At 31.4% G+C, this 20,606-nt stretch overlaps 2 protein-coding genes across 8 annotated transcripts; both read left to right on the forward strand.

Annotated features, from left to right (window-relative positions):
• Window positions 1-2,022: 2,022 nt before the first annotated feature.
• LOC101216738 (transcription factor PIF3) lies at window positions 2,023-9,849 on the forward strand. Of its 7 annotated transcripts, none has more exons than XR_968643.2 (9): window positions 2,024-3,407; window positions 3,563-4,814; window positions 4,900-5,001; window positions 5,101-5,166; window positions 5,258-5,323; window positions 5,430-5,897; window positions 8,771-8,852; window positions 8,939-9,236; window positions 9,515-9,849. XR_968643.2 is itself a non-coding variant. In XM_031880882.1 (9 exons), the coding sequence occupies exons 2-8, from the start codon at window positions 3,382-3,384 to the stop codon at window positions 8,843-8,845; spliced, it is 2,055 nt and encodes a 684-aa protein (XP_031736742.1). In that variant the 5' UTR covers window positions 2,025-2,876; window positions 3,348-3,381; the 3' UTR covers window positions 8,846-8,852; window positions 8,939-9,469. The 7 variants fall into 7 exon arrangements, 6 of the variants coding, with proteins under 6 accessions (XP_011648885.1, XP_011648884.1, XP_031736742.1 ...); XM_031880882.1 differs by lacking the exon at window positions 9,515-9,849 and having other exon boundaries at window positions 2,025-2,876; window positions 3,348-3,407; window positions 8,939-9,469; XM_011650584.2 differs by lacking the exon at window positions 9,515-9,849 and having other exon boundaries at window positions 2,025-2,817; window positions 3,348-3,407; window positions 8,939-9,469.
• An 8,177-nt stretch (window positions 9,850-18,026) lies between these two features.
• On the forward strand, window positions 18,027-19,798 carry LOC101216498 (transcription factor MYB8). The gene is made up of 3 exons (XM_004144752.3): window positions 18,027-18,367; window positions 18,514-18,643; window positions 18,831-19,798. Exons 1-3 carry the CDS (start codon window positions 18,235-18,237, stop codon window positions 19,549-19,551), a joined length of 984 nt encoding a protein of 327 aa, XP_004144800.1. The 5' UTR covers window positions 18,027-18,234; the 3' UTR covers window positions 19,552-19,798.
• Window positions 19,799-20,606: the final 808 nt, after the last annotated feature.

Here is a 20,606-nt window from a genome sequence, read left to right on the forward strand (position 1 = left end):
CTCGAATAACTTTGGCAAAGTTTATTTTTCTATAAACGACCCATAGGTGTTATCAAATTTTGAGGTTTAGAGTTAGTCTTGAGTTAGAAATCTAATGATACATTTACAACTTTTATGGCTACGTATTATTGTAAGTGAAGATGATTCAACTTAGTGCACATGTGTACACAAAATCAACCCAACAAAAAGAATCTAAAATCTAACATAAAACCAAAATTTTCAATCTAACACAAACCATATAATTCCTCAAGTTAAAATCACTTAGATTTTTTAGTAGCCAACTTTTGGAGACATCCCTATACCCTATAAAAAAAAAGAGATTCTAAACAAAACTATAGGAGAGTCTTTACATGTGTCTCATCCACACTCTATCAAATATCAAAGCAAACAAACAATCACACTAGAGAGTTAAAAAGAAGTTAAGTATCTTATAAGATAGATGCTCTCGAAACTCTAGTATATGTGCTTATAGCCAAGAGCACTCAAACAAAGTTGTTCAAAAAAGAATAATTACAAATATTATCGAACAACCTAAAGAATTAGAAATTTCAAATATAGAAAAACTCAAAGTTGATAAACAATATCAAGTCAATAGAAATCTATCACTAATATGGCTAATAAATACCTATAAAACAATATATTAAGGGTTTTAAGGAGCTCAAAGCTTTTTAAAAAACTACAAACCTTCCTCTATAGTGCTTGCAACCCTCTACATAATCTAACTCTGATGTGATACATAATGTTTCATCCGGTGGGTTTCTTCTCTCTATCCCCTTTCTTTTATTCCCCTTTTGATATTCTCGGTTTCTATTAAAGATGATTGATATTTTTGATGTACCTACCGACCCACATGACATATCTTTTCAAAAAAGAAAAAAAGAAAGTCTATCTCAACTACATCAACTATAAAAGTTCTATCAGACGGATAGATTTCACTATATTTACAATTTTTTTTTAAATTGTTACTATATATACTTAATTATATTTATCGATAAGAGTGCTACCGGTTGTGATTACCCTTTAAAAAAGCCAGCTCAAACCCTAAGTTAAATGAGTTGAAGCCAAGTGTGTGAATGAAATGAAAGAAGAATAGGAAAGGAAGAAGAAGAGGAGAAATAAGGCCAAAAGGAAAAAAAGAGAGGCCCCCCCAATGTCTGTTAAGTGAATGAGATGTATGAATATAAGTGTCTCAAAAGCAAAGGCTTCCCACGTGAACTTCATCACCCCATACCATTTCCCCCACTTGTTTCTTTCTATAAATAATCCCCACTTTCCACAACCTCAAATCTCAACAAAAAATTAAAGAAAAGAAAAAAAAAGAAAAAAAGATTCATGTATGGACACATCACTCTTGTAGACAAATCCCTCCATCTTTGTCTCTACAACAAAACAAACCCTTTCCAATCTCTTTTAACTTTTAGGGTTTTTGTTCTATTCAACGTTCACTAAACTTTTCAAATGCGTGTTTTAGTCGTTGATTGTGTAAATTCATAATATAGTTTGATCTAAACTTTGTAGTTGATGATTGACGGGGATGAGAATTTTTAAAACTTCAAAAATGCTACGATATGTCTTTATCAATTGAGTTATTCTAAGATATTTTTCTTTAAACGTTAGTAAAATGACATAAGATGTATATTATCAATCCATTAAAAACGATAGAAAGATAAAGATGTAAATGATTATGTTCTAAAAATTTGTCAAAAGAATATATTCCACGGCTAAAATAGAGATTTTGAGAGAATGGACAGTAAATTTGTTCATAGACATTGTTATGATAACTTGGAGACCAACCTGACTTCTAAATAAATTTAATGCATAGACACTTCATTTATACCGTTTTCATACTGTAGATACCTTTTTCCATCATCTCTATAAATTTTTTTTTTGAGTAATTATAATGGATAACACTTCATTTACACCATTTTAACAAACAGTGGTGTATCTTGTATATTTATGTCAATCTTTTAGATACTAATATGAAAGCTTTGGATTTGAGGTTAAAATGGTGCGTAGTGCTTTCTTCTTTTTGATATCTATCTCTAATATTATCCAAAAAGGATGACACCAATGCAATACATGCAATGTATGTATCGCATTGCACAAAAATGCTGAGAGATCAGATACAAACAACAAACACAATACACAACAAAAAAGAAAGATGCCACTCAGATAAGAATATGGAATGGGGGAGCAACTTTAATTTGCAGAGACTGTATGTTCAATCATCCATTTCATTCAAACGATTCGGTTTTGCCTCAATCTTAGGGAGCAAACTGCAGGAACAACAAGAAGACCAACACCCTTCTTCTTAAACTTTATCAAAATTCAACCTTGTCAATGTATAGTTTCATTCAATGATTGATGAACAGAGTTTCTCTGCACTGAACCACCAATTCGCGGTGGCCATGACGACGGTGGTGGCGGTGGTGGGTGACCCAGTTCATCTTGACCAGAGGTTTCATGGTGGACCCACTTCCGACTTAATTTGAGACTGAGATTCAGAAGGTGTCACAGTCCTTTTCTCCACTCAGATGCGCTCTATTTTGTTTTCACTCTCTTACCCTTCATTTTTCTTGCTATAACTCTGTTGCCCTTTTGCCCATTTCCCTTCTTTCACGTTCCATTGGGATCTTCTTTCTCTCTTCTTTTTCCTACTTGTTTTTGGCTAAACTATAGCTTTCTAGATCGTTCGATTAAACCCCAATTCGCATTTTCGATGCATTTGGATTCGTGTATTTGGACTGCTTCGAGGATCTCACTTTTCCCTCGCGTTTTTGTTTCTTTTCCGTTCGTTTAGCCGCCGAATTTCTTCAGGTTTTCCCCTTGTTCTGGTTTGGATGTCATTTGTCAGGCTTTTCGTTTGTCTTCTTCAAGTAAATATACTTTTCTTTCGCTAATTTCCTCTTTCTTGCTCGTCAGACTCGGCCTATTAAACAAATATTTCATCTGGGATCTGTTGGATTTGCCTTTCTTCTCGAGTTTCTTTTATATTAATATGAGCTTAGGAGCTTAATTTTGGATTTGGGTGTCTCTAGATTCATTAAACAATTGCTTTATTTAATACCCCTTTTGAGTTGTTAAAATATATTTTCTCCCAAAACTCTATTTGACTCCACTGATAGGGACATTGGTTTTACCTATTTGTGAACCACTTTGATGATTTAGAGGTGTTTAATCCTTTTTGTATTCAACTGGGTTCGTCTTATTTTATTCATTTGGATTTAGCTTGTGAAGTTTAAACGTGACTTATTTCCCAGTAAAGAGGCAAAGAGTTCTTTTTTTTCTTTTTCTTTCTTTTCTTATTTTCCAACCATGCCTCTATCTGAGCTTTATCGTGTGGCCAGAGGGAAACTTGATTCAACTCAAGACAAGAACAGCATGGTTGCTTCTGATTTATCTATGAAGTAAGTCTTTTAGCTAGGCTTGACTTTTGGATCTTAAGGATCATCATTATTTCTTTGCTTATTGTTTGTGAAGTATTTTTTTGGCGTCTGGGTTTTGTTCTATGTATATTTGTTCTAAATTTTAGCTTTTTGTTTCTCTTGGGGTTCGAATGTAGTCCTGAGAATGATGTTTTCGAGCTGGTGTGGGAGAATGGTCAAATTTTGCTGCAAGGCCAGTCCAATAGGCCCAGGAAGAACTCAAATTTAAACACTTCACAGGCTCAATGTTTACCATCTCATAGTCCCAGGGATAGAGATAGAGATGTAGGATATTTCAACAATGCAAAGATGGGAAAGTTTGGGGCTATTGATTCTGTAGTAAGAGATGTTATGTCAACGGCCCCTTCTCCGGATGTTGAATTAGCTCATGACGACGACGATGATATGGTGCCTTGGTTAAGTTATCCTCTTGATGGACATCTGCAACACGATTATTCTTCCGATTTCTTACCTGAATTATCTGGGGTCACTGTTAATGACTTTCCCTCACGTAATAGCATTGCATCTTCTATAGGCAAAGCTAGTGGCGGTAATCAGGTAAACAGAGAGAGAGATATGCACCTAAATTCTATGCACGGTGCTAATCTAGAAGATGGCAATATTTCCAAACTTTCTTCATTAGATGTTTCAGCTGCTAGAGCTAGAAGTAGCACGAACCAATTACATTCATCAGCATCCCAGCAAAGTCAGACATCATTTCCACATCTCAGAACAAAATGTGCTGGAGAAACGGAAAATACTACAGGCAAGATGCTCCATGATTCTCTTGTGGGCCACTCTCCTCAGGTTCCATTGATTGCAAGCAGTTCTTCAAGCATTGCAAAGCAAAAGCTAGATCCAACTCCTCCAAATAATTCATCCAATATCATAAATTTTTCCCACTTTCTGCGACCTGCCTCTCTTCTCAAATCCAATCCTCAGAAGCATGGTGTCCCTGGAACTGGGGGTTCACGCAATTTGGACAGCATGGTTAATAATAGTTCGGCTGCTAATAGTCAACCACATGAATCATCATTAATTGCAATCCAAGGTGGTATAAGAAATGAATCAAATTCAGGTTGTAAAAATGCGGTAGTTCCTACCATAGATGGTAAAAGTCCATCAGATGCCAAGCCTCTTGAGCAATCACAGACTAACAAACAGCCTGAGGCTGCTTGTTTGGGTGATTCAGCCGACCATGATGACCGACTCAAACATCGTTTTGAAGTTGGTGCAACGAAAGGATTGGCAGATAGTGAGAAGGCTGTTGAATCTGTATTTGCTGCTTCCCTTTGTTCACGGAATAGCGTGGAGGGAGCTTCTGATGATCCACCACATAATAGGAAGAGAAAATGTCATGACACTGAGGATTCTGAATGGCATAGTGATGTGAGTTCTAAATTGTATCCTTGTCTTGCCTTGTGCACCTTGCTCGTTTTCCAAATAGATAAATGAAAAGTATTTACAAGTGCAGGATGTAGAAGAAGACTGCAATGATGTGAAGAGAGTGACTTCTGCTCGAGGAGCTGGTTCGAAAAGAAGCAGGGCTGCAGAAGTTCATAATTTATCAGAAAGAGTGAGTCTTGTTGTTATGAGAACTGCAGTTCTTTTGCTTCATATATAAAGCTTTTCCTTTTTGTTCTTAAGTGGACTCGTTCTTAACACTCTGTAACAGCGACGAAGAGATAGAATTAATGAGAAGATGCGTGCACTGCAAGAACTGATACCAAATTGTAATAAGGTTGGGTTATTCTCTCTTGAGGGTGTTCATTTGTTGCTCGAAAGTAGCAAAACTTGATTTTTTTTCTTAATAATCTACATGGAATGACTAGGTCGACAAAGCATCCATGCTCGATGAAGCCATTGAGTACTTGAAAACGCTTCAACTTCAGGTTCAGGTGATTCTCTGTTCCCACTTCTGTCCAGTTCGTCTTCCATAACTTGGAAATTTTCATTGTGTAAAACAACTCAGTAACTTGTTAAAGTATTTAACTCATTATTCAGATTATGTCAATGGGAGCGGGTTTGTTCATGCCTCCCATGATGTTCCCTGGAGCAATGGCACCCATGAATACACCTCACATTTACCCACCCATGGGCATAGGAATGGGATATGGGATAGGTATGCCAGACATGAATGGTGGTATTCCTATGGTTCAAGTGCCACACATGCAAGGAATGCATTTCCCTGGCCCATCAATGCCAGCTCAAACTGTAATGCATGGACTGCCAAGTTCTAACTTTCAAGTTCTTGGACTTCCTGGTCAAGGACTTCCCATGCCTATGCCACGTGGACCGGTTGCACCGTTTTCTGGAGGGCCTTTTGTGACTAATTCCAGTATGGCAGTAGCTCCTGTGGATAATTTTGGTTCAACTGCAGCCTGTAGCTCGAAAGATGCATCTCCAAACATTAATTCACCCATGGGGCCAAATGGTGGCACCGATCCTTCAATTACTCCAGCTCTTAGACAGGTTTGCAGATATATATTTTGAACATTCTTAAATTAAGTTTTTATCATACTTGTTTCAAACTTTCATGAGCAGGAACTGTGATAGACTTTTTATCATATAAACATTTTGTCTCCTAATTTTACTCCTGAAATTTAAGTAGTCAAGGGCATGTTTGATAACGTTCATGTTCCTAAAATTCGAGAAACGTACCTAAAAATGGGGCCAAAATTGAGAAACTACCTGTTCCATTTTTATTTTATTAAACGTTGTTTCATAAATGCAACAAAGTGTGGACTTGGCTAGTTAGTTAGCATTAGCATGCATGTCCATCACACTTCTCAACTTTATGGTTTTGATATCAAATCTACATTTTTGTTTTATTTTATTTTACTTTTCTTTCTTTCTTTATATTTATATTTATATGTTAATTTAATTTTCAATTTTCAATTTTTTTTATTTATATATTATTTTGATTTTCAAATTTCAATTTTTTCATAGGGTTGTTTTCAAATATACAAAAATGAATCAAATTATTTGCAAATACAACTAACTTAATTTTGAATTTTGAATTTTCAAATATTTAGATTTGTATATTGTTTTGATTTCCAAATTTCAAATTTTCAATAGAGTTTTTCTAATATAGGAAAAAGAACCAAAATATTTTGCAAATAATAGCAAAATATCTAAACATTTGTAATTTTTTTTTTTATCAATTTTTTCATATTAAATCATTTATGTTTTTAATATGCGTATAATAAATATTTTCTGAATTTTGAATTTTGAATTTTGCAATATGCATTTATATATATTTATTTTTATTTTTCTTATTGTCGAAACCAGTTATAATTTTACAATATATGAATTTTGTTTATTGATATATTCATTTAGGTTATTTTAATACTTTTTTCAACCACGGAATTAATAATATAATGTAGTTAGATTTGAGTCTACTTCATTTAAAATTTAAAACAAATGACTTGAGTGAGAAATAATAGTGTAAATCAAACTTTGGCAACATATGAATGATAGAAACAATTGTATTATTGTTAATAATTTTACATAGGAACTTAGGTGTATCTGATAATTATTTTTTATATTTTAATGCATTCTATATATTTTTTTTTATTTTATATAATTATATGATATTTAGATTATAAAATATGGGGAAAATGTAATAAAAATACAAGAAACGGTTAAAAAAAACAAGTTTCTGTTTTGTTTTGTTTTTCTTTTTTAAGAAACAGTAGACAAGGTAGTCAATTAGAACATATTTCTGTTTCCTTTTCTAAAAAAAAAAATTTGAAAACAAGGAACGAGAAACATGAAATGAGTGTTATCAAATGGTTCTAAATAATCTCTGGTGTCAGTTTTCCCTTCCTTTTAGTAACAACAAGAACCATTAAAAGATTGTTATCATACACTGTCAGTCACCTTTCTCTCTCTCATATGGTCAATCCCCCAAAAACACTCTTGGCGATTACAACCGAACTGGTTTCAACTCTACTGAAGAAACTCAGCATACCAACAACCCTCTTTCGTCCTCTATCTTGACCCCTTCTCCTCAAACTCTTTTGGTGGGATTTTTTTCTCTTACTGGGTTAGTGTTGATCTGGAAAGTGCTGGCAAGAAGAAGATGGTGGGTGGTTGATTAAATAGAGTTGCTGGTTTCTAGATCATCAGTGTTGTTTTGGTGGGATTTTTTTATAACTCTTTCTGCTGGTAAGCAGAATGCCGGCTAGGTCAGAGAAAAAGAGAGATAGGTCGATGGAGTTTTTCCATAGAGGACAGAATATACAATCAAACTAAGAGGCACAGACATGGATACGAGATACGATATGACACAACAAAGACATGACGACACGTTATATTTTAAAAATTTAGGACACAACATGGCAAAGACACGTTTTATAATTAAAATATTCATTTTAAAAAAATATCACTTTTATAGTAAAAGAAAATTCATAGTAAATGAATTTTGATGCATTTATATGCTTAAAAAACTTAACTTGAAGTATTCCATGCTCAAAAGTAGTTACTATTGTCATATATGTCTTTATGGTCTACTCAATGTGTTCTATGCATGTCTAATGCATTGTTGCACTAACAAGTGTTGGATAGGTGTCTACCAAGTGTTGGAGTGTCCGAGTGTCCAATACGCGTTGGACATGGACACGCAAACTAAAGTATCCATGCTTCTTCATGGTTAAATAAAAAGTTCCCATGTTATTTAAAACTGATGGTTTAAGCACAACTACATCATCATTCAGTTACCCTACTCAGCTTTCCATCATTCGCCCTTATAAAACAATGATTTTAGAGACTACTTTTGTACTTTCTTAAACTTCAAGAATTAAAATGTTTCTTTAGAAAAATAAATAAAAAAGGGTAATTATGATGGGTAACAATTTTATGGTCTATTGATTATAAGCTTCTATTATCGATAGAGCTCTAATACATTTTGCTATATTTGCAATTTTCTTAGAATATTGCTATATATGTTAATACTTTGAACTATAAAAATTTAGAAGACTAAAAGTGTAAATTCTATCTTCTTCCTATATTTTGGACTCCCTTCACCCAAAGAAAAAAAGAAAGGAAGAAAGAAAGACTAATTTTAATCCTTCATGGAAATATTGAATTATCCAGTTGCTCTTTGAACTATTATTAGGTGAATTTTATATGACTTTGATTGATTATTTACTAGAAAAAAATATATGTTATTTATTCGATTGGTGCTTGATTCCATGATTCCTCGATGTTAGTATAGGATATTAGACAGAAGATGCAGAAGTAACCAATTCTTTATTAGAATTGAGATAACTAAGAATTAACATTATCGTTTATTCACTCTGAATTCGATTTTTGATTCCCATGAATGATGTTCTTTACTGCAGGCTAATGAACAAGCTTCTTGTGTTAATGCCAGCAGTGTGAAACCTACCAGCAAAAAGGATCTTATAGCTAACTAAGTTGCATGTGAGTGGAATTTGCAGTGTTGTTTTTCTATTTTACCTAGTCAGTGATCAGGGATGATGGCGTTTAAATCTCTTTACTCTATGCAGATTATTTTTTGAAGAAATCACATTCATTAGGCAGATTGTCTCTGTAATTTGAGAAAAGAAAAAGCCATCCCATGGCCTTGACATTCTGCTTCGACTTGTTCATAATTACTCAGTGTCTAGGAGTATAAAAGATCGAGCACAAGATCCCGCTTTGGACTTGGAGACGTTCTGTCATTTAGTATCTGAAGTTTAATCAGGCTCTGATGGTTGCATAGACGACACATATTTCTTGCTACCACTGGGAGGGTACTGGACAGGCATAAAGCAAATGCCTCGAGGCTGAATATGATGAAAATTTGTAAGTAGATTAGACTTAATAATGGAAAATAAAATTCTCTCCCATTCCTCTATCTTCATATGAGTTTCTCCCCTGAAACCATTTATGGATTTGTAGCTAAACTTTTACATCCTAAAATTGTTTGCTTCAACTGAAACCTGCATGTGGTGATCAACTTTACACAACTTAAAAGTTGATATGTAGAACATTAACAAAGTTTTGCATGTATGCTGATTTCATAGTCTTTTCCCTCCTCTTTAGCTTGGTTGAAACCAAAGTTTAATCTTGGCCTACTGCAGTATGGTTGAAGATTCATTGAGCAGATACAAATTCTCCCTTTTGGATCAGAGAATAAGCTTGGCCAAATCAGTGGTTGATTGATTCAGCCATTTGTTACATTAGAGTTTTTCACTATTGTTTCATTGCTATCTTCTTTTCAATCTTCTTGAGTGGAGATGACAGTTTTGTATAATGATATTCCCTATGTGATATAAACACACTCATAACTTGCATCATTCTATAAGAATGGTCAAGGAATAACAGTTGTAGCACACCTTCATTTCATCTCCAGTTGTATTTGGAAAACCTTTCAAGTGCTTAAAAAGTTAGTTGAGAGAGGTGTATGTTGAAAGAAGTGCTTTTGCATTCTCCCTTGAGGGAGAAACCAAAATGCTGTGATGTGAAAGTTTCTTTGAAGTTTAGTGGGAATATTTGGTTGGAGAGAAACGATAGAATTTTTGGAGACACCGAGAAATCGGATAAGGAGGGTTGGAAGAGGTGACTAGTTTTGATGTTTTTTCCACACTCTCGTACTCTCGTTCTCGATTTTATGAGGTTCCAGCCAATAATAAAATAGATAACAAAAATTGAATTTGATACTCAATTATTCAAATTATTGAACTCCAAATAATTATATTTGACTTTATTTCTTGTAGGTTGTAGGTTGTTCTCTTTCTATTTACTAATTGAGTATGAGATGAGAATTGAGATAACAAAAGAATTAAAATGATCATAAATTGTTTTTAGTATATGATCACAACTTAAGTACTATTAGGCCCCACTCCAACTTATTTTGGAAGTGACCATTTCTCTAGTGATGCCTTTCTCATTATTTCTTTCCTTTTATTATGAATTGTATTTACATAGTTGAACAAAAATATGGATCTATATACCTTTAAATTATGAACCAACATTTGTTTCTAAACTTTTATATCCTTCCATTACGTTCTTTGAAAAAACTTTATATGCAACTCATAAACTCTTAACTTTCATAGATGAATTTTTCTTATTTTGTTTGGCCATTCTTAACTATTTGCTTATGTTGCATTTTATTGGCCATTTTTGTTTATGTTTGGCCAATCTTGGCTCTTTTGATATTGTTTTGAATCTTTCGTTGTAATATTTCTTGTTTAGGGTTTGTTTTCGGTTGGATTACGTTTAAATCCTAGCAAACCGCCTTTTGCCAATAAATGTGAAGGTACGTAGGTTACTTTTTCTTGTGTAATCACTTTTAGTGATTTGGATTTCTTTTGAAAATTGTCTATTTTAATTTGTAAGATTGACATTTGAATAAGTAACACGTACACAAGATTGAAAATTACTGGTTAAATTTAGGAGTTTAAATGTCTCAAATTACAAGTTCCACACGAAATTGGTCGAACTAAATTTCTCGAGGACAATGTAAATTGGTACAGTTAAGAAAGCTTAGAGCTTAAATTCATACCATTGTTACAATTGTGATACCCTGAACTTAGGAGGGAAATATAAATAAACCGAGATCACACCAAATGAGAGAAATCACGAGAATATGAAAGTATAATTAAAAAAAACTTTAAAAAATTGAGAGCTACTACTTTATAGTAGCCCAAAATGCTTAGTTTAGATTACTCATACCTAAAGTTGTAGAAGAGTATGGTAGCTAGGACATGTCGAATTCATATTTTAAATCTTGACTTTGGAGGTTAAACAATCCTCAAAGTTTAAAAGTATAGATTGATATTTCAATGGTATATTTTCACTTTTACTTCCTAAAGTCTCACTCAATCAATTGACGTGGTTTCAAAATTTACCACAACGAGTACATAACTACACATATATGAAACAATTGATGGTGAATTAATAGAGAGCATCTAATTAAATGATTTTTGTTTCCTTATAAAGTTATGAGGCTAAAATAGGTATTTTCTAAAGTTTAAACACCAAGGGAAAAAAACATTCAATTTTCCCCTTTAAATCACAATCACAATCTTTGAAAAAAAAGAGAAGGAAATAATATATATGTATATATATATTTTTAAAAAAGACTATTAGAACATCACAAGAATTACTTTTTTTACAAGCTTTTTTTTCTAAAAAAAAAAAATAAAGCATGCAAAGAAAAAAAGTGGAAAGAACTTGGGGATGGAAATGGAATATATATATATATAATATATTATTGGTGAATAATATAGTTTAGAGACTTTGAGGCCATCAAAGAAATGGAATTAATTTGATTTGGAGGACTTACCCATTACCCAAAACTAATAATTAACATAAAATCTTCCCAAAAATAGAGTAATATTGATGTGGAAAGGCAAATAAAGTTGAATATCTTTTGGGACTTCCACTCAAATAAAAAGCAATTTCAAAGCCAAAAAGCAGTTTTTTTATTTTTTGCCTTCCATAATTTAGGCGAGTTAGAGCCTTTTCACTATGATTTGATAACTTTTGTATTACTATTATTATTTTTATTATTTGGCTTGATTGGATTCGTATTTACCAAAGTATTACTTATAAGGTCGACATTTACGTCTCCATTAACTTTTTAATAATAGATATTAAAAAATCTACAATAAGAACTCATAACGCTCACCAAATTCACCAAACTGGTGACTAATGTGGCCGCAAAAGCTTCCTCTCACCGGTGCAGAGCAGAATGCGTGGCTCCTCGAAGACTGGCTGGAGAAGAGATTGAGATGGCCGACGACAACATAAGGTTCACATGAGGAGAAGAGAAAGAAAACAAAAATTATTTCTCTTTTTTCTTTTTAACTTTGATGCATTCCAAACTCCCCTCTTTTTAAAATAAAAATATATATATATATATTTATTCAAATATCCGTTTCTCTCTCTAATTAATTCCATCATCTTTTCCATCCAATAATAATTATATTCCAATGCATACTTAACATTTTCCACTATTAATAATCTGATAATGATTTATAAAAGATAATTAAATAATAAAATTATCTTAAATTTTTTGGAATATTACATGTTATCGAACATATTCTTATTTCTTATTTTAAACCGAGTGAAAAAGTTGAAATAAAGAAACAAAAAAATGCATGGAACGAGAAACAAAATCAAGAAACAAAAACGAACCTTAATTTTTCATTTTAAAACCAAAACAAACATACTTCAACTAAAATTAGTTCTTCAATATCTATTTGTGTACTTGTGCTTGAGGAATAAAAAGGCAACCTTATGACAAGGTAGTCATATTAATTTTTTTTTGAATATATGATAAAAAATGAAATTACATACAAAAAAAAAAAAAGCTCAAAGTAGAGGAGCATTATCGTCTAATAATTCAAGTTAACTTCGAGAACAATGAAACTTTATAAATTAAATATAGGATAGTTTCGTAAAGATTGATATTGATAATGGAAACATACTAAAATAATAAATTTGCGATTTGAAGTAGAAATGAAAACTATTGCCCGATTGAGATTGTGAAATGAAGGTTTGCTATCTATATCATTTCATTCTATGTTTGGCCATTTCACTCCATCATATACAATAGACAATATCTAATATATATATATATATGTTTTAATTTTATTTTACAAGAAGAACGTGGTTATTTTAGATTTGTGAAATAGTTAATACCTACCATCCTAATCAATCCATGTTAATTTGTATATATCATACACAAGTACATAGTTGATGGAGATTGCGTATGATATTAAAAATATTATACTTAAAGAAATGAGTAGAAAAATGAAGATTATAAAGTTATAATAAATGTTGTAATGTAAGATTAAAGATTGAATTGATTTGTTAAGGTACATGATTCATTGATTGACAAGATAATTTGGTAGTGATTTATGGAGAAGTTAGGAGAAATGCATGTGGTTATGTTCCCAACTATTTTGTTAATGGCCCATTTTTGGATTTGATATATGAAGGTCAAATCAAATGGACATCCTTTTAGCAAAACCCAACAAGGCTAAGTCAAATCCTCTAAGGCAAAAAGCAAGAAAATGTGTAAATGTTCCCCACAAATTTCTATTCCTCCTTTAAGTACCAACTAGCTAGGGCTAAGCTAACTCACCACTCACTCACCTCATCCCTTTTGTCTATGCCCTAACTTCTTATTGATTACAACATATTAATTAACTATATCTTCACACTTTCATAAATTATATATATATATATATGTCTATTATTTGTGCCAACCTGTAGCAACTTCTCGTTTGCAATTGTGATTAACACGAATGAAAAACCTCGAACAATTACTTCTCTACGATGTTGATCAAGCAAGGACCAATCTACAACATATTCAATCTTATAAGATAGGGAGAATAAAGAAAAAAGAAACAAATACTTGATTTGATCAAGTAGTTTTTCATTCATTTGATCAAATTTGATTATACTTAAATATGATATTTTAATTGAAACGTGTAGATTTATTACAATACCATATCAATTGTAAAAATATGAAGAGCTTTATTATCTTAAAGACGAAACTAAAACTTCTACTAGACACGGACTCTTCTTAATATTTATATGACTTTATTATTATTGTTATTATACTTAGGTTGTCTAGAAAATAAATAATTGAGAGATCACCTTTTATTATTGTACTTTGGTTCAAATGCAACTTTATATGTCCTTCCCTTTACTTAAAAATAGATGAATGAGGACTATCAAAGAATGCACAAGAACCCCAACAATAGTGAAAGAATATGTACCCCAAGAAAGCCTTTTTATTTATAAGTAGGGTACTTATATATATACATATATATATATATCAATCATTAAAGGTAGTAGCTTTCTTTGGAGTATCTTGTATTTTTTTTCTTTTATTTGGTACATCAACAATGGCCAAATTAGAACTTCAAAATATATATATATCATTTCTATTATAATGTATTGTCAACACTTTGTGAATTTGAAATATATATCTCTTGTTTGTGTATAAAAGTGCACCCTTTTCCTTTTTGGAATTTCATTTTAGTTGAAGTTTTTAATAATAGATGTGTTAGTTCATCAAGTTTCAAAATATACTATTTTACTCTATGTTTGGATTAAAGAAAGTGAAGAAATGATTTTGAATTAGATGTTTTGTTTGAAACGGAGATTTTTTTTTTTTTTTTTTGAAATGAATGTATTTAAAATTGGTAAATCAAAAGAAAAAGAAAGTTAATGATATAGTAACATGATTTTTATCTATGAATATGTTAATAGAAATAATATTACAAAATCAAAATTTAACAATATATGAATGATCCAAAGAAACAATTTTATTATTGTTATTAAATTTACATCATAATATTTGACCAATATAAGTAGTTGATAATTATTTTCTATATTTTAATGCATGCTATATATTTTTTATTTTATATATAATTAGATTACATTTCAACTATAAAACATTACCGACACAAATAAAATAATTGAGAAAATAGAAATGGTTATTAAACAAGTTTTTGCTTTTGCTTCTTTTCAAGAAACAAGAAACAAGAAACAAGAAACAAGAATAGTTATCAAACATATTTCTTTTTCTTGTTCTAAAAAAAACACAAAACAAAAAATAAAAAACGAAAAACAAGAAATGAGAACCTCATCAAATAAGCATACTTTTCCTTATGAAAGTGTTAGACAAACACATTTGTTAAACTAGAAATAAGAAACAAAACCCTAAAATATAGATTCTCTATTTTTATACAGCCAGCCACAAACTAGGATATATATTCACGAAAGAACTAAATAGAAAAAAATAGCTCATTTGTAATGAGGAGAATACATGCCACATTATATTAAGATAGTAATGGCTTGTACAATAAGAATGGTTTGTATGCCAAATTATAAGAGGCTAATTAAAACTAAGTGTAGATGTGAACAATAATGTAATTTAATTAGATTAGGTTGATTAAATAATTAAAACAAAAGTTGTTAAATAAACTAAGCTCAATTAGTATAAGTATGTGATGATGATCCACATGTATTTTCTCACATACACATTTGCGAAGTCGAAATAGTTGGGTGGACAAGATTGTGCAGCACTTGTGCTCACATTTATATAAATTAGAAATATCTTTGTAGTACTACTCCACTACTTTTGTCTTTAACTTTTACAAAAATTGTTGTTGTTTTCTTAATGCTATATTACTATTTGATATATTGATAATTATTTCAATTGTGATATGAAATCAAATTCAGATCTAAAATGTTTTTACTTCTACCAAAGTTACCAAATATGAACAAGTTTGTTTTCTCATGATTTCTTGACAACTCTTTGTTCATTATTGATGCAATCTTAAATTTAAGGACCAATTAGTGAGACGATTAACATTAAGATATCGTGTTGAAATTGTTTACAAGACAGTGGTTTGATGATGGGCATGGCACAACTATCATTTCGAATCGATTACTTGGTTTATCACTCCCCAAGATTGTATCCCAATAGCCAATCATCCATCATCCATCATCCTACATCATACACAAGAGGCTATAAGATAAAGCTGCGTAGGATAAGTCAATGTTATATATCAATATAGAGCACAATGATATTAATACTCTTAAAGTGGTCTTATTGAACACACAGTATCTTACTACCTTATTCAATCTATTTTTTTCAAGTTAGGATATGACTTGTCTCATCCGATTGGACTGCACACTTACTAAGTACACATAGTGCATAATTTCTCATATTATAACCTTAATCAAACCCAATAACACCTCAGTGTGTATAACTTATATAGTTTTCAGTGCTGGGTTATGAACCCACTTGGATTGAATTACGATCAGTAGATGATATTAATACTCTCACCCTACTTATGAGTCATATGGTTATTTTTTTCTATGGACCATAAAATCTCCGACTTATTTTCAACAATGACAAGCTCTCTTTTCTAAAATAACTTTGACTCTAGTTGTGTTGATATGATGTCACTACCTTCAATGTCGTAATTATAGATATAACAACTATACTAATATTCACACCTAATAGATAAAATATATGTTTTAAGTATTTAAAAAGTAGGCTCATCTTCAATTTAATTTAAAAAAGAAATGATGGAAGCAAATAAATTGGTATGGAATGATGTTATGCAAATTAACAGTATAATTTTATGTCTACTAGAAGGACTTGGGAGATAATTTTATTTGTTGAACTCAAACAAGGAAAACAAATTGTAGGTTTTCTCTTAATTAAAACTCAAAGGAGAAAGTACAAGTTTTTCATTTGACTCAAATTAATTACATCTCTTTTGTTAAATGTGTGTGTGTGTATATATATATGATTGGTTGTGTAAATGATAAGTTGATTTGATGCATAAGATTCATCATCTCTTCACCTTTTAATTAAAATGCTTTCCATCAATCTCAAATGAATATGCTTTCTTCCTTCATATTAGTCCATATGAGGATAACAATTCAAATTAAAGAAATTTCAAAGAAAGAAAAATATATATAATTCAAAAAAAAATTCCACAAATTATATTTAAAAGTTCCACTGCAAGAATTAATTAAGAAAATTTTATCAAATCGTTGGAAATCTTTTTGAGAATTACTAGTAAATTCTAACTAAAATCATGGGGCATATGTATACATAGGATCACAATATATCTTCTAGCTCTTCCCAAATTATCAATTATTATTTAGTTTTAATTTATTAATCTAGACCTTCGATTTGTTTGAGATTGTGTTTGCCATCGAAAAATGTGATTGTGAGTCAGTCAGAGTAAACGCTTTTGTTGAGACCTGTGTCGGATCCATAAATCATGTGTATGGACACTATATAACAAAAAAAATCCAAACACTCCTAGAATTTTGAAGGGGCACAACCACTATACCAATTCTAGAGACGAAATTTAACAACGGTGAAACATTATTTAACATATATTGTAATGTAACATCTCAAAATTAATATTAAAATACCAAAACCGAAGATGCGAGGGAACACACGTGCCTTCGACCCCTTAATAAATTCATCCCTGGTTGAGATACTTATTGCTCCCGTTCTGAGTTTTGCATAGACTTGGTTATTTCTAATGCTTTTTGTCCTTGTACGAATACAAACACAACTTTTAATTTGTTTAAAATCATCTTTTAGTCTATCAATAAAATATTTCTATTTCTAAAAAAACATGAAAGGATATAATGTTATAATTTACATTTACTTACATGGTTAATTTTAATTGATTATATCAACCAATTAAATAAACTTGTTATAATAATATATCCTTTTTAATTTGTTAGGGCAAATTTTATATTCTTTTTGCATCTGATTTTTTTTAAAAAATCATACCCAATAATTATTTTAAAAGTTACAACAATTTTAAATTAAAGACTAAAGAAATGGCAAAAAAAAAAACTATGAAAAGTATATGGAAAAATTTTCATATTGGCCTAGAAGTCCCTACATTGTAAATTTGGTATTGACTATAACAACATTATTTTATAAATTTAATTCATAAAAAATAAAATAAAAATTAAAAAAATTCTGACCTCTAACTTTTAATTTGTATATATCTCTCTCATTTTTCTGTTGAGTGTGACATCTCCATTTGCAACTTAGCCTACTTATTAATTAGATTCCCACATGTGTCTCCCCTCTCTCTCTCCTCTCTCTCTTTCTCTTTAAACCTATAATTAATCAATCTCAATTATCTTCATAAATATCTCAATTTAATTACTTCACTTTTTTCCATCATGATTTTATTATATATATAAAACATTTTTTGTTTTATAATTTTGCCACAAAAAATAAATAAATAATAAAGTTGGATTTTGGAATTGGGAGAGGAAGTTCATAATGGGAAGGCACTCTTGTTGTTACAAGCAAAAGCTAAGGAAAGGGCTTTGGTCACCTGAGGAAGATGAAAAGCTTCATAACTATATCACCATTCATGGCCATGGCTGTTGGAGTTCTGTCCCTAAACTTGCAGGTTATTTTCTTCTTCTTTTTTCCCATTTCCCCCTTTCTCTTCTTCTCTTTCATTTTAATCCCTTTCTTCTCAGTTTGGTTTGAGAATTATCAAACCTTTGGATCTCAAAAGAAATTTATTTGTTTTTTTTTTTTTGAATTTTATAGGGTTGCAAAGGTGTGGAAAAAGTTGTAGATTAAGATGGATCAATTACCTTAGGCCAGATTTGAAGAGAGGTCCCTTCTCACAACAAGAAGAAGATTTAATCATTGAGCTCCATTCAGTTCTAGGCAACAGGTAAATTTGTTAACTCAATTATGAGACACATTTGTTTTTGTTTAAAGGGGTACCTCAAACAAAAAAGTCTTTTAGCTTTTATGGGTTTAGGGTAAATTAATTATGTACTCTCCCTTCTTTCTTCAGTACTCTCTCTTGTTGTAATTCTTTATTTTGTGGCCATGTTTAATGTATTTTACCAAATCAGATGGTCACAAATTGCTGCTCAATTACCTGGAAGAACCGACAACGAGATTAAGAATCTATGGAATTCGTGTATTAAAAAGAAGTTGAAGCAAAAAGGCATCGACCCCAACACTCACAAGCCTCTCATAGAGAAAGAAATTATCAACAATAGTGACAATAACGACAACATTATTATCACATCAGATGATAAAAAAAGCCATGAAAAAACTTTCCCAATTGAAGAAGTAGTTCCTCCAACCAATTCAACAACAACAACTACAACAAGAAAATCCATTGAAAGCTGTTTCGACATGTCGACCACTACTACTTCTACTACTTCTTGTAATTTCTCAAACTTTCACCAGTTGAACGATGGATCGAGTCACATGGATCTCCCTATAATCCAAAACAATAACACTAATAATGCCAGTACTCCTTTTGAGGCTGCCATTTCAAATTTGTTTTTCCCATCTCCAAATTCATGTGGTGTAGCTCATGTGAGACCCTCTATTAATCTTATTCCTTCTGAAAACAATCCTTCTTCTACTGTAAGTTCTACTTCTGAAGTAGTAGCTCATAACAACAACAACAACAATAATGGCTTCTTGTGGCACTCAGACGACCAGTTTCTTCAAACAGCTTCAATTCTCATGAGAAACGATTGGCATCATCATCAAATCAATCACCGCCACACGACCCTTCAAGCTGAAATACTAGGGCAACCAACTTTCCCAAAATACTAGTCAAATGGTCTCATACCAATGAAAATGTGTTGTCTTTTACTTATATATACAGTACATTTTTTCTATGATATGTGACATTCTTCGTCTTCTCGAGATAAACCCCTTCGATTAATTAGGCTTTGAAGATACTCATATATTACATGGAAGAGTATAGTTGACATGAGCCACTTTTGAAGATGTGTAAATTTTTCTAAAGATATGAAATTTGTTTTCTATTTATTGTTAGTATATACATTTTGTTTGACAATATAATATGTGGGACGAATATGAAGATTTGAACCTATCATCTAGCTACGCTACTCTTTCATTCAAGTTGTAATCTAGGACCTTATTGAGTTGTGTGTTTAGGTTTATGCAATTATTTTTTAAAATACTTATATAATATAAATAATTTAGTCTATATATATATATATATAATATTTGGGGGGAAGAAAAATTGAAGTTTCATGATCAATCTCTTTTGTGATAGAGATAATATAAGGGTTTTTTAAAGTTGAGAAAGGATTTCATAGGCCATATGTGTATTGGGTGTAGAGAAAAGAAAAAGGAAAGAATAGTTAAAGGGACCATGTATTTCTTAAATGGGTGTCCATCACTGTCTCCTGAAGATAGGGACTCGTTTCACTTTTTGATGTGCACAACCTTAGCTTTGGGATGTGAACAGAATTAAACCACACACACACACATAAACTTTCTTTACTTTCTACTGATTTTAGATTTAGTTTCTTCTTTTTTATCTCTGTACTTCATAATGTTGCTTTTTTTCTTTTCTTTTTTACGTATGATTGTGCACACATGACCAGACGAGTTGTCTTGGAACAGGGTTTGGTGTTTATTCCTGAATTTGGATGGATTATCTCAAGAGAAGATGTGTGAGAAATTACAGCAAATAATGTCACTCCACTTTTGACCTCCACTGTTCACTTCTTCCTGTTGAATCTGCAGTTTTAACACATGCATTTTATAACCCTATAACATAGCCAAAGAAACGTTAATTTAGTACTAATTATAACTTTTGCAAAGAAGAAATTGTGTTACAATGCTATGTGAATGTT

This window comes from Cucumis sativus, chromosome 2 (assembly GCF_000004075.3).
Source record: "Cucumis sativus cultivar 9930 chromosome 2, Cucumber_9930_V3, whole genome shotgun sequence".
NCBI classification, from domain to species: domain Eukaryota; kingdom Viridiplantae; phylum Streptophyta; class Magnoliopsida; order Cucurbitales; family Cucurbitaceae; genus Cucumis; species Cucumis sativus.